The 13,892-nt window shown below is 37.1% G+C and overlaps 1 protein-coding gene across 1 annotated transcript in view; it reads left to right on the plus strand.

The window, feature by feature from the left end:
• LOC134675926 (irregular chiasm C-roughest protein-like) overlaps positions 1–13,892 on the plus strand; it is a 172,277-nt gene that overhangs the window by 59,529 nt on the left and 98,856 nt on the right. Inside the window, exons 2-4 of the mRNA XM_063534271.1 lie at positions 3,004–3,312; positions 8,851–9,001; positions 10,421–10,501. Of these exons, the coding sequence (XP_063390341.1) occupies positions 3,049–3,312; positions 8,851–9,001; positions 10,421–10,501 (496 nt within the window). The 5' untranslated portion in view covers positions 3,004–3,048. The remainder of the gene's footprint in view (positions 1–3,003; positions 3,313–8,850; positions 9,002–10,420; positions 10,502–13,892) is intronic.

A 13,892-nucleotide genomic window follows, 5' to 3' on the forward strand; every position in this document is an offset into this window, starting at 1 on the left:
CTTCCCAGAGTGACACAAGCCTACGTCACAATAACATGGCCGCTATATATAGCGCTATCGCATATTATCATATAGCGCTGTCGCATGATGACGTAGGCTTGTGTCAGTCAGGTGACCTAGAAAAGAAGGGAAGAGAGTACCAGGCGGAGTACATTATAATACCATGGCCTGGATCAGTCACTGATCGACCTTACTTTAACCTACATTATTTGATAATGTTTTCATCTGCCCTCATCTAGCTTAAGGAGCCATTTGAGGGTAGATTTTGTTTACTTTTATTTAAATATCTAAAGATACAGAGTATAAAAGACAGAATTCTTATAATAAATTATTCTCCATTCTCAGTGGCAATGTGTATAAGCTCTCGTATTTCACGTGTGTTATCTCAAAGTAATCCGCAATGTGAAAACTTGTTCCTTAGCGATTTTCCTCTTTTAGCATTATTTTCTAAGCTTTTGTGTATTTGACTCTAAGTTATAGTAAAAACCTCCTAAATAACGTTAAGGAAGAATTACGTAAGGCTACATTGTACTACGGAAATACCTACTTAAACAAAAACGGAAGAGGAAAAAACTACACATTTATCTTTGCACCCTTTCTTACTACAGAGAAATCTGGAAAGAGGAAACGAAACGACATTAAGGAATTTCGATTCAGACTCCGCTTGGAAGCTCTACTATGAGTTTTCGATCGAGTTTATAGTGAGTTATCTTTTATTTACAAAAATATTTGGCCTGTACTTTTAGAACAATGAACCCCTAGTGTAAATTTCATTCGATAGCGTGACAAGCGTTCGCGATTGCGTTATGTCTATTTTTGTATGGGATTTTGAAACAGCGCGCTAAGCGGGACGTTTTGGAAACTCAAAATCTTATACAAAATTACACTTAACACAAACACACGTCACGTTACGCTATCAGTGGCGGATTTGCAGTCTTTGCCGCCCTAGGCCCCAGGCCCTGCAGCCGCCCCTTTCAAGGCACCCATAATATTGACTACATTTTGAGTTATTTCTTGTTACCATCACCAAATTTTTTGTCACAATTTGCCGCCCCTAAATATCTTGCCGCCCGAGGCCCGCGCCTACTGTGGCTAGAGGCAAATCCGCCACTGTACGCTATCGAATGAAATTAACATTACGGGTAAAGGGGTCCACTGATTACCAGTCCGCCGGACGATATCGGCCTGTCAGTTTGAAAATTTGACAGCTCCGAACAACTGACAGGCTGATATCGTCCGGCGAACTGTGGGGCTGTGGGCCCCTTAAGGTAAGGTGGGACTAAGACTAACATGGGTTATTTTGCTCGGGGCAAGACAAACTGAATGAAGATTCCATACTGTTTGTGTTATTTGTGGTGATTTTACGCCGCATCCAAACTATGGGAAATTATTCCTCTGCAACTCTCGAAACTAAGAAAAATTTAATTAGAAACTATTTAAGCAATAAAAAGTAAGGCCAAGGATGCTGGCAGCATTTCCTCGCTGAATCGCAACGCCTATTCCTTGAGCGAGGAAGCTGCCAGCTCTTTTGTCCCCAGTGACCTCAACTAGCCGTTTCGCCAAATCGATAAACAGGCTCTGAGCTCCCGGGCCCCATGGACCGAGGGTCGAGTCGCGTCGAGACCCCCGTATTTCCGCCTTTTGAGGGTCTCGTCAGCTTCTGAAATAAATGACTTGTAATTTAAAACTCCCGTCCCTCAAATTCGGTGTACTCGACTGCGATCGCCAACCCGCCTGTCAAGCGTGGCGATTATGGCATTCACCCTCCAAAGGGGGAGGCCTATGTTCAGCAGTGGACGTCTTATGGCTGAGATGATGATGATGATGAATTTAAAACTTAGCTTGATCCTTCTGGATCATAGTAGGGCTTCAGTTATACATACTTCCTTCCTAAGACCATAAAACGCTGCAGTGAATTCGCCGTCTTTTGCAATAGCTTCATATGATTTATTTTTACTCCACCGTATATAATACGGGTTAAGACATGTTTATACCCTTTAAAGCGTGCATTTTGAGCAAGTTTCCCCTTTTAAGTTTTCGAATATTTCACTTTATGGACTTAAGTTTGGACAAATGTGAATGATATTGAAGTTTAGCGAAAATGGTAATGAGAAAGTTTTAAATTAGATTTTCTCGATAAAATATACATATATTCCTTTTCACAGTAGAAATTTACGGAGCTGGTAGATGAATAAGAATCATAATGTAAGTACATTAGAGGATTTTTAACTTCTGTTACTACTTTATTGGGTGTAACACATTAACCAGTACTTTTACGGGAACTGAAATCCAACTTATTTGAGAGTCTGTTTATTTCATCCCTAAGTACATGTTTACAAGATCAAGAAGACGGTTTTGACATGTTAAATCAAATGAAATCTTTGATTTTGAAGATCCTTTGGTAACAAAGTAGCGATATTTAGTACGTAATGATTTTAGTTTCACTGCAAATTTTCTGAAGCAGAAAATTAGGAACCTAAATTGATTATCTGTACAAAAGGAGAATAGTCGATTAGGAAGAATTCTTAACAGTGAATCTACACAAACGAAAGAAAATACTAGTCTCATGAATAATTAAACTAATTAATGTAATTGTTAAAACTGAACCAAGTAAATTGTTCAACAAATCCTTTAGTTTCATTACTTTGCAAGTCACAAAGGATATTCTACAAACTAGACGTGCAATTCGCAAAAGTATCTGCATTTGAGTTAATAATGGACAAATTTAACTTAGGCTTCTGATTAGGTATACCGGTTACGAAAATACAGGTCAAATTATAGTAGTAATAAGCTATGAAGCGTTAAAATGTTCTATAAAGAATAAGAACTGCTCTGTGCCCGTGAGCGTATAATAATTTAATTTACCCCTTTATTAATTAAATTATTTCTACAAAATACTCTTTGAAAATACTGCTGAATCCCCCAAGGCACTATACTCGGCCCCGATCCTTTCAACAAAAAGTGGAACAATATTGTTCTAACATTAACTTTTCTTTGTTACAGATCCAAGGAGCATAATCCATGGCAACATATGGATACATTTGAAGTATGTCACGAAAAACATACACCTGCAAATCCTGCAATAGAACTAACGGACATAATGATTGCAAAGAGATAGCGAACGATGAAACAATGAAATCAAGTGTCAGTGTCAAGTCACAGTGTAGAGTAACGAGTAGATGTGCCAATGCGTTGTTCCTGCTGTTGAGGATACAGAAGGTGACTGTGTTGCAGCAATGGACGGTGTTCTGTTTGTTGTTTAGTTGTGTTTGTGCGAGGGAACAGAAGTTTGCTATTGAGCCTCAAGATCAGGTTAGTATTTAAATTTAATTAAGGTCATTATGAAGAAGACCGTTTATCAGGTTAAGACAGTTTGCAAGCTTTTCCCTTGCTTCTAACGCTTGCATACGCCACTTACAGAAGGTCAGTGTAGCAGAAGGAGCGAAGCTCTTCCTTCCTGACTGTGACTTTGAGACACTAACGTCGTGTAAACATATTTTTAAAACTTTAAGTTGTAAAGATGTTTGTGAACTTGTCCATGCCTAGTCATTTGAGCAACTTTAATACTTAATATACAGATTTTTATAAACGGTTGACATTCATCAAAAATCTGTTTATCAGATATTCGTGTTTTGCATAATTATGTACTAAATAGCTTATCAAAAAACTCATATGAAATGTCGAATTTAGTAAATATTCGCACTTTTGCAAAATCGGAATGACATTTTTAAAAGTTTTTATTTCAATCTAATAAAATTTGCAAACATGATTACAATACTGGGAAGTAAATGATTTGAATATGAAGTGATTTGGTTAGAAATGAAATTATGTTATTGAAATTATCTGGAATATTAAAATGTTATTCTATTATAAAAGGAGCAATCCCTACTAATATTACAAAAGCAGAAATGACTCTGTCTGTCTATTACCTCTTCAGCTTCACGCTTAAACGCTGAACCAATTTAGATGGTATGAAGATAGTTTGACGTCCGAGAAAGGACAAAGGATAATTCTATGAATAATCATCATCCCATGCAGAAAAAAATAGCTTAACAATAAACAAATATTATAACAGCGGAAGTAGCTCTTGCCTGTCTATCTATCTCTTCACGCTTAAACCGCTGAAGCAATTTTGATAAAATTTGGAATGAAGATAACTTGAAGACCAGAAAAGGACATAGTATAGTTTTTATCAATCATCATCATTATTTCATACAGACGAAGTCAAGTGCAGAAGCTAGTATCTATAAAAATCCAATGATGTTGATATAATTTAAGTCAAAACGGCTCAATAAGCGAAGTCTAGCTGGGTTTCACTTCCGAGAATAAATATTCATTATGCCGAGTTGCCCACTTTCGCAGAAAATGCCCGTAGCACAAATTCGATGAAGCCGTACAGTAATAATTGATGAATTCCGAAGAAGCGCAAAGTTTGTTTTTTAGAGAAAGCCAATGGCTTTTTGTCCAGCAGGCTAAAATAGGCTAAAAATCGTCAGTATACCTACTACTAGGTAAACTTGGTTCCTGTTAGTGATCCCCGCCGTTTGATACCCTGTATTAACATTTCACTAGAATTACATAAAGCCCCTTTTATCATATCACCATTTAGGTACTTATGTTTGCGATAAACAGAATAATATCATGCTTGGAATATTTTTTTGTTTGTTTTTCTTAGCCTATTTGAGTGCTGGGCAAAGACCTCTCCCCTTGATTTCCACGACTCCCAATTTGGTGTCTCCTCCTGCCAGTTTTTCAGGAAGCTGTCCAGATCATCCCATATACTTCTTCTCTATCGTATCGCTCTTGACAGCGGTTGTTGGCACGTTGAGGCGTCCGCATCGATGATAAAGATAAAAGATTTTTATTCGTGACGATCACAAAACATGTACGAACATGTACAGACAACAACAGCAAGAACAGAAAAGAACAATAAGTGTGCATCACGAAATGGACCCAACTCAGCATAATGCTAGCTATAAAGCCAGCGCTGGTCTTCCGTAGGGCCCATTCGGTGATGCCACGACAGATAACACAACAAGATACATATTTAAAACATTGCAAAAGATACACAGAAAAAATAATTAAGAAAACAGAAAATACAAAATACAAGAAAACTAATTAAGAAAAGAAACAAAACAAAATGAAAAGAAAAGCATAAACATAGACAAAAATTTATAGTAGATGTAAAATTAAATGATAAAGGCGGGACATAGCTCTTCGCACGAACTCCCGCCATCTCTCCCTGTTGGCAGACTGTCAGGTACAGTCAGATACACGGTTTCCCACTGCGGATTTTATTTGGTCCAGCGCATAGGTGATTCTGCCGTGAGATCTGGTTCCCTCCACTCTTCTTTGTACGACCAGTCGCTCTATGGATTTGTTATCTCGCCTAGAGACATGCCCAAAGTACTGCAGTATGCGGGACTGTATTACGGTCGGTATGACTTAAAGATAAAATAAAAGATGTAAAAATATAATTTTAAAAGGCAGCTTTTTTTAAAATTACCTATTTGTATTATATAAATTGTGCTGCTACGATCTATCTGGCCCATTTTACGATAGGTACCTTCGTTTATGAGTAAAATCTAGTAAAAAACCAGTAAAGACAAAAGTCAACTAAGTTTTTTAGGACCCCAAGGAACCCTAAAAGTCAAATCCAACCAACTAAAGCATGTAATATTGTAAGGAATTTGCAGACATCCATTATAAGGCCCGAATCCTTACCAATATTATCAACTAAACATGTACTTGACAGCTTATCGATATATCGGCCATACGGGCCATATTAAAAATTCTTCCCTAGGGACGGAAAAGGATTTTTAGCGAATGAGAAAAGGATTTATGTAAAGTATTTGGCTTATGTATGTTATGTGAGGGGTTATTTGATTGTTCTGGGCTATTTGGTAGGAAAAACGTTGGGTTTTTTATACTAAAATCCAGGAAAATATGTGTCATTTTCAGACATACCAATTCCGTTAACACCACTCCGCTGCACCGAAAATGCTACCTATAAAATTTACATTGTCTGGTCATTTTTAAAATTTTGGTACAATTATAAGTAAGTAGGGAATTTCATCATTTTATAAAGCTTATTATATGTATGATGGTGTGGTTTTTGATGCGGCCTAACACAAAAAAAACACCTACGTTTTCTCGTAGCATTTTTTTAATGGTTCGGCAACGGGACCTCCTGGAGTTGTATCGATACGAAGTTCAAACCTACTAGAGAAGAGCGTACTCCTATCTTAAAGGCCGGCAACACACTTACAACCCTTGGGTTGCAGGGTCCATGGCCGCTGCTTGACCATTAAAATCTTTATAAAATATTATATTAATCTATTATTTTTTTCATGAAGTGTCCATTAATTATTTCTCTCCCTTTCTTCTGTAAGTAATTTTACTACGACTAGTAACAAAAAGGTTAACAAACATTTTACATTACGGAGCGCACATGCAACAGCAATATAAAATCAAAGAAATTAAACGAATGTGCTTTAAATTTAAATGCAATTCGCATTCGTGCTCCATCTCAAAGCGATCACGGTTAATGTTCACGAATAACGGTTTATCCGCCGGATAAAAACTAATGAGACGAAAAATAAACAATGCACCCTGAATTCAGAGGACAGACGCAGCCGCGGGTGGTCTACACCAATATGCCACGACTTTCGATTAAAAAAATAAAATAAAATAAATAAATCATGTGGTAAATATCATTCGATATTTACCACTAGCTTGTCGGTGAAGGAAAACATCGTGAGGAAACCTGCATACATCTGCGAAGAAATTCAAAGGGTGTATGTGAAGTCCCTCAAGTTCCCAATCCGCATTGGGCTAGCGTGGGGACTGGGGACTATAGCCCAAGCCCAATCGAGGTATCGATAACGGTAAGGTAACAGTGTCGCGAGTTTTTTCCCATCTCAAAAAATGCCCAACGCGCCTAAAGAAGTTTTCACTTCAAAAACTCAATTTTACACATTTTTTACAAGCTTTTATTTTATTTACCTGACCGTTAATGTCGGTGTGTAATCAAATCTTGCAAGTTAAATTTGATCCACGTCCCGGTTTCCGATTGAGCTGAAATTTTGCATACATACGTAAATCGGGTGACAATGCAATATTATGGTGTCATCGAGCTGATCTGATGATGGAGACCAGAGGTGGCCATCGGAACTCTGTGATAAAACAACGAAACCTAATTGTGTTTGGGGTTTTTAGAATTGTCTCGATGAGCATTAGTTGCCTGTGGAAAGAAAAGTACAGTCAGCGACAAAAGCTTGTACCAAAAATTAAATTTTTGCCAAAAAATATTTCTTCTGCCAAACTGCAGGACAGTTGGTTGGTAGAGGGACTCCCCTACAACATAAATATTTATATAGAACTTCTTCGTTGACAGTTTGGCATTGAAAATTAACAATGTATTAAATAACTGGATCCACCCAGAGGAAAATTTAAATTTACATTTTGTCATTAAAATTATGTTATGGAAAAAAATGTCGCATAAAATTTTTCATCTACTTTTTCATAATCAGAACACGATACTGAATATGGCCTTAAACGGATCCCCACTATTTTTGTTACACCTTGTTTTATTCTTATTTACTGAAACGTATTGCCTAAAAATTAAATAAAAAATATATTTACTATGTCATGAAAAAAGATCTTTGTGAACTTGACAAACGATTTTTTGACTGGAGTAAAACAGATGTAGCGTCAGTCACAGGCATTGCTTTTGGATTTAAATAGTCACAAAATATTCAGTGTTTCAGGTAAAAAGTTTTTGTATAATTAAAATTATATTCTTTGTAATGAAGTATAGTTTCTGTCGTAATTAAAAATGTCTCACAATATTTTCCCTTAAACCCATTAATTAGCTATTAAAAATGTTTTTGGCAGCTTTTATATATTTTTTAAATATTTAAATAAAAGTGACGTCGACCTCCTAATAATAATTCAACCGAACTTTGAATAATATCTATTTAATAAAATACCATTCGCTGAAATGAAAAAAAAAACATAAAATGAAGGCATACAATTTTATAAAATCGGTTATTTTTAAAAGATATAATAACTGTACGTGTCCTATTTACAGTCAGCAGCAGAAGTTGCTAAGCGGGCCAGGGCCAGGTGTTCAAAATGATCTTGACGTGTGTTTATTCTCATTCTGTTCTCACAGGCGTGTCAAGATAATTTTGAACACTTCGGCCGCATAGCAACTTCTGCTGCTGACTGTACCTTTCATATTAGTCATATACATGTCGGCGGCCGATCGTAAGATCAGGCAGATCGTAATATTCGTGTGTAATGTTTTGACGATAATCACATTAAACCAAGGTAGGATAGGTTCGTTAGGTTGCTTCAGATGCAGAGGGTTAATTACCCAGAAATAGGAGTCCCGCTTAGCGGGGCTCCGTCGACCCTGGGAACGAGCCAAATATTTTTACGTTTCACGATATGCCTAGAAATTTCACGATATGCCTGATCTTACGATCGGCCGCCGATATACATATACGATGATGATATAATATGTAGTGGTCAAGCGGCCGTTGGTTCAAACCTCGGTTGTGCTGGTAAAGAGCAAAAAATACTCTTCGAAAAAAAAAACATGTCCAAAAAATCGGCCTGGTTCCTTATCATACCCCCCTAAGGCCTAGCCACAATCTAAAATTTACCACAGAAATTTGAACCTCTAGTGTAGGAAATAGAGTTGAAAATTGCACGAAACAAAATAAAAGCGACTCTGTTCCAATTGAATAGGATTTAAATTTCATCGAAGAGGTACTATAGGTAGGACCTTGGGCGTTAGGAGGATATCCAGACAAGAGGATAATATTTAATGTATTTTTACAGAGCGCAGTCGTCGGATCAAGAGTGACACTACCCTGTCGAGTGGTTAACAAAGTCGGACAGTTGCAATGGACCAAAGATGACTTTGGACTTGGCACACATCGGCATCTCAACGGCTATGAGAGATACAAGATGGTTGGCAGTGACGAAGAAGGTACGTTTATTCATTCTAATCATTTTAATCGAGTGGTTAACAAAGTAGGACAGTTGCAATGGACCAAAGATGACTTTAGACTCGGCACACATCGGCATCTCACCGGTTATGAGAGATACAAAATGGTTGGCAGCGACGAAGAAGGTACGTTTATTCATTCTAATCATTTTAATCGAGTGGTTAACAAAGTAGGGCAGTTGCAATGGACCAAAGATGACTTTGGACTTGGCACACATCGGCATCTCAACGGCTATGAGAGATACAAGATGGTTGGCAGTGACGAAGAAGGTACGTTTATTCATTCTAATCATTTCAATCGAGTGGTTAACAAATTCGGACAGTTGCAATGGACCAAAGATGACTTTGGACTTGGCACACATCGGCATCTCACCGGCTATGAGAGATACAAGATGGTTGGCAGCGACGAAGAAGGTACGTTTATTCATTCTAATCATTTTAATCGAGTGGTTAACAAAGTAGGACAGTTGCAATGGACCAAAGATGACTTTGGACTTGGCACACATCGGCATCTCACCGGCTATGAGAGATATAAGATGGTTGGCAGCGACGAAGAAGGTACGTTTATTCATTCTAATCATTTCAATCGAGTGGTTAACAAATTCGGACAGTTGCAATGGACCAAAGATGACTTTGGACTTGGCACACATCGGCATCTCACCGGCTATGAGAGATACAAGATGGTTGGCAGCGACGAAGAAGGTACGTTTATTCATTCTAATCATTTTAATCGAGTGGTTAACAAAGTAGGACAGTTGCAATGGACCAAAGATGACTTTGGACTCCGCACACATCGGCATCTCACCGGCTATGAGAGATACAAGATGGTTGGCAGCGACGAAGAAGGTACGTTTATTCATTGTAATCATTTTAACAGTAAAAACTATGATAAGGATCAAATTCCATGCAGGCAGAAGCCTAGTGGAACCAGGGGAGGATGAATGAATGAATGATGAATGAATGAATGGATGAATGAATGAATGATCGTTTATTTACATTAAACAAGCGTGTATACACATAGGTGTTCAATATTTAATTACAGGACAATTTTTGTTTTGCCATGACTGGCGTACAAATATTACTACTTACTTACTAAGTAACTAGCTACACTATGTACAAATAAAGTTAAACTTACACATTACGATTATTCATCGAAGACATTACGAGTAACAGAGACTAACGATATAGAGTCGCATAAAAAAATTTACTTAGCAAATATCCCTATAATCTTACTCGTAGCAGCGTTGTTTTCTAAAACTCCTGACGTGGATTGTGAAGAAGAAATCGAAATAGATACAGAGAGTCAGATGAGATAGTTGAGACTTGACGTAAATATATTTTTTAATAAAGTCAGTTTTAATCACATAATTATTTTCTAATAATATTCGATCTTTGTTGCAGGCGACTACTCTTTGGACATCAGAGAGGTGACATTAGACGATGATGCCCTGTACCAGTGCCAAGTCAGCTCAGGACCTAGAGGTCAGTGACATTGTTCTAGAATAACAGCAGAGTCAAACATAAAGTATGTTTATTTTATGCAGATTAAGGTCTCTTCTGTGGACGATTCAATAACAGGTAACCCGAGTACATTAAGTATATTATTGAATATCACGGTGATCTTGAGTCTCAAGTTCTCAAGTACTGACAAAATGTATCATGCCTGTAAAGGTAAAGCATAAAAAATATGTTTTGCGATGTATACCTACAGGAAAGTCGCGACCAGGTTAACTATACAACGAAATGTGCATGATATGAGAGTGGGAGGTGACAGGTCTAAAGGAAGATCGCCAATGAGATGAACCGACCAAATTATAATGCTAGTGTGTCGGCCACAGTAAAGGTGACAGTCCATTTCCAACGACAGCTGCAATACTGTTCATTTTACTATGGAAAATTAATGACAATAACAGCGACGCGTTCAGTACCATTAGTGCAGCTGCGGCCAGAAATGGAATGTTACCTTAAGCGAATGCTCACGGAAAGCAGCTCTACGGGAGAAATAGCGACGTGTCGTTAAACGAGTCGCTCAAAAGTATACATAATGGCCACGACCACTCTGTCAAGAGTGTAACGAAGAAGAAGAAGAAGTATATAACACAACAACACTCTTAAGAGGAGGCTATCGCAATATCTGTGCCTCCAGTGTAAAAGGGTTAAACTCAAAAAATGAAATTTTTCAGTATGGCCGAAAAACGTTTCAAACCGTGTTTTCTCTGCATTGTTTCTAAAAAAATTAGGTTTTTGTTTTTAGTTTAGATAGTTTAAGCCATGAATTATAACTTGTCATTTAAATTAACCTGACTTATGTGAAAGTAACGGAAATATTGGCTTTCAAAAACAACTTATATCCCTTTTCACAAAAATAATGAATGTGTAAAAAGGTAAAACTGCACTTTCTCTAGTGTTGCTAAAATCTTTTTGAACTTTTGTGTTGTGTAAAGAAACCATTTTGGGAACTAAATATTGCATTTTTTTTAGATTGATGGTACAAAAAACAAACCAAAGAGAATAATATCAATGTAATTAAAGAGTGACTTAATATATTTAATTACTCTGTTGAAATTGTGAATGGTTACTGAACAGAGTAATGTTGTACTGTTGTACTGTAGTAGTGTTGTACTGACAACAGGGCAGTTGTACTTGTTTGTCTTACTTCCCCATCTTTGTTTTTTTAATTTTTGTTTTTGTTGCACAATTATTTCATAATCAGCCTTTTAGATGTCTTTTCTTCTACAGGACTTTCTTTTTGATATTTGACTTCCACTGTTTTGCACAACATTGACCAACAAAAACAAATTATATGGAAAGGAATCTAAGTGAACATTAACCATAATCATTAACACAATTTAGCGAAACTAGATGGTGAAAAACGGTCAAAGTAAATTATTTATACCCCTTTACACATCATGACGTCTTAAAAAATGTTTGTGAATAATAAAAAAACTTAAATTTTACCATCATTCACGAACTTGACTCGGTAGTTGAAATAGATCTAAGTGAATTTTGATTTCTTTACACCGAATGTTTCTTGAAATGTAGTTTATTCGTTAAGATTAAACTTTACTTTAACTATCGTTCGTAACACGATTCTTAAGTACCAATTTTTTAAACGAGGTTATATAAAAATAAATCGTTTTGAACATAATGGTTAAGATTTTTGGCAAACTTAAACCCTTTTGCACAATCGATATCTCAGCAATTAGAAGTCGTAGGGCCGTGGGTGTCAGCACAAAAGATGTAGTTTCATGTAATAAACCTTGTACTGGCAAAATTTGTAATTTGGACAAACTCGAGTTTAACCCTTTTACACTGGAGGCACAGATATTGTAGTTTTTACCATATTAAATTTCCACACGTTAAAAAAGCACACGGAAACTAAACTTTTTTTTTCTTTTTTTTTCTTATCCTATTTGTGTGTCCCACTGCTGGGCAAAGGCCTCTCCCCTGATTCTCCATGACTCCCGATTTGGCGTTTCCTCCGGCCAGTTGTTAAGGAAGGCGTCAAAGTCGTCCCGCCATCTCCGCCTGGGCCTGCCCCGCCCACGCTTCTTCGTCTATCGTAAACTAAACTATACTTGCCAAAAAATCCAATTCAAAATAAGTAAGTACATACATCACAATCATCAAAACTATCACAAGCATGAATTCAAATCAGATCAGATCCACACAAAACTTCTCATTTGGAGCCAATAGAGTATTTCACTGTATTTAAAACTACTTAAATTACTTTTGTTAGCATTTCATTGTCATAATTAATTATTAAAATATGTAATTTAAATTTTTGTATATTTTGATAAACAGTGTTAAGACTGTTTATCAAAATATATTCATGTAATAAGTAGCGGAAGTGAGTATTTGACATTTCGTGCTGGCTCCCGATTGGTCGCGCCAGTTCTAATCGTAACTCTTCCGGTGAGACAAGATGGCGGCAACTGACGCTACGGTTGGGGGGCAGAACGAGTGAGACTACGAACGAGTGCAGATCGTGTTGTCAGATTGTTATATCCAAACGTTGTGATTTGATGTAACTTACTTAACTGTGTCGGAGAGTGCGTGAATATACGTCTTGCTGAATCATCGGATTGTTTTATTGAACTGTCGTTCACACTTTGCACCATGCATCAAATAGACAGCAGATATTTTTAGACACAATTTCTATTTTAAAACCCGTATAAAACGATAAAGAGTAGGTAATTTGATTGTGACGTCACACGCTAGTGTTTCATATAAATTCCATAGTATTAGTAAAATCGTTTTGACAGTTCGAAAAAAGAAACAGATTTGACTAGTAGTCAAATACCCTATGTCAGGAAATCATTTGGTTATGATACTCGATATAGAGACTGTTTCGGATCGGCGCACAAAGGAGTTAATACGAACCAGTCTGTTGTCGTGTTGTGGTGTTGTTTTGCCTCGCTCCGGGCCACCGTGCGTTTGGCAGTATTGACGGGACCATACTTGCTATCAATACTATGGGTATGAAAGCGAAATGCGAATATTGCGATACTGCAAGGGAAATTCAACCACAGTTCTTGTTTAATCAGAACCCCTATTATTTTTCAAATTGAAGGGTAGGATGACACTTGTCATCTCCTTAAAATTTATAACCTAAAAATGCCAAATTTCGCGAAATTGTATTGAAATGACAGTTGTTATTCTACCCTTCGAGTTTGAAAAATATTTCATTCGATAGCGTGACGTGACGTACGTGTTTGCGTTAAGTTTCCGTTTGTATGTGATTTTGAACAGCGCGCCAAGCGGGACGTTTCTGTCTGTTTGTCACCAGCTAGGCTGTATCTCATGAACCGTGATAGCTAGGCAGTTGAAATTTTTACAGATGATTTATTTCTGGTGCTGCTATAACAACAAA

Source organism: Cydia fagiglandana, chromosome 23, assembly GCF_963556715.1.
Source record: "Cydia fagiglandana chromosome 23, ilCydFagi1.1, whole genome shotgun sequence".
Lineage (NCBI taxonomy): Eukaryota > Metazoa > Arthropoda > Insecta > Lepidoptera > Tortricidae > Cydia > Cydia fagiglandana.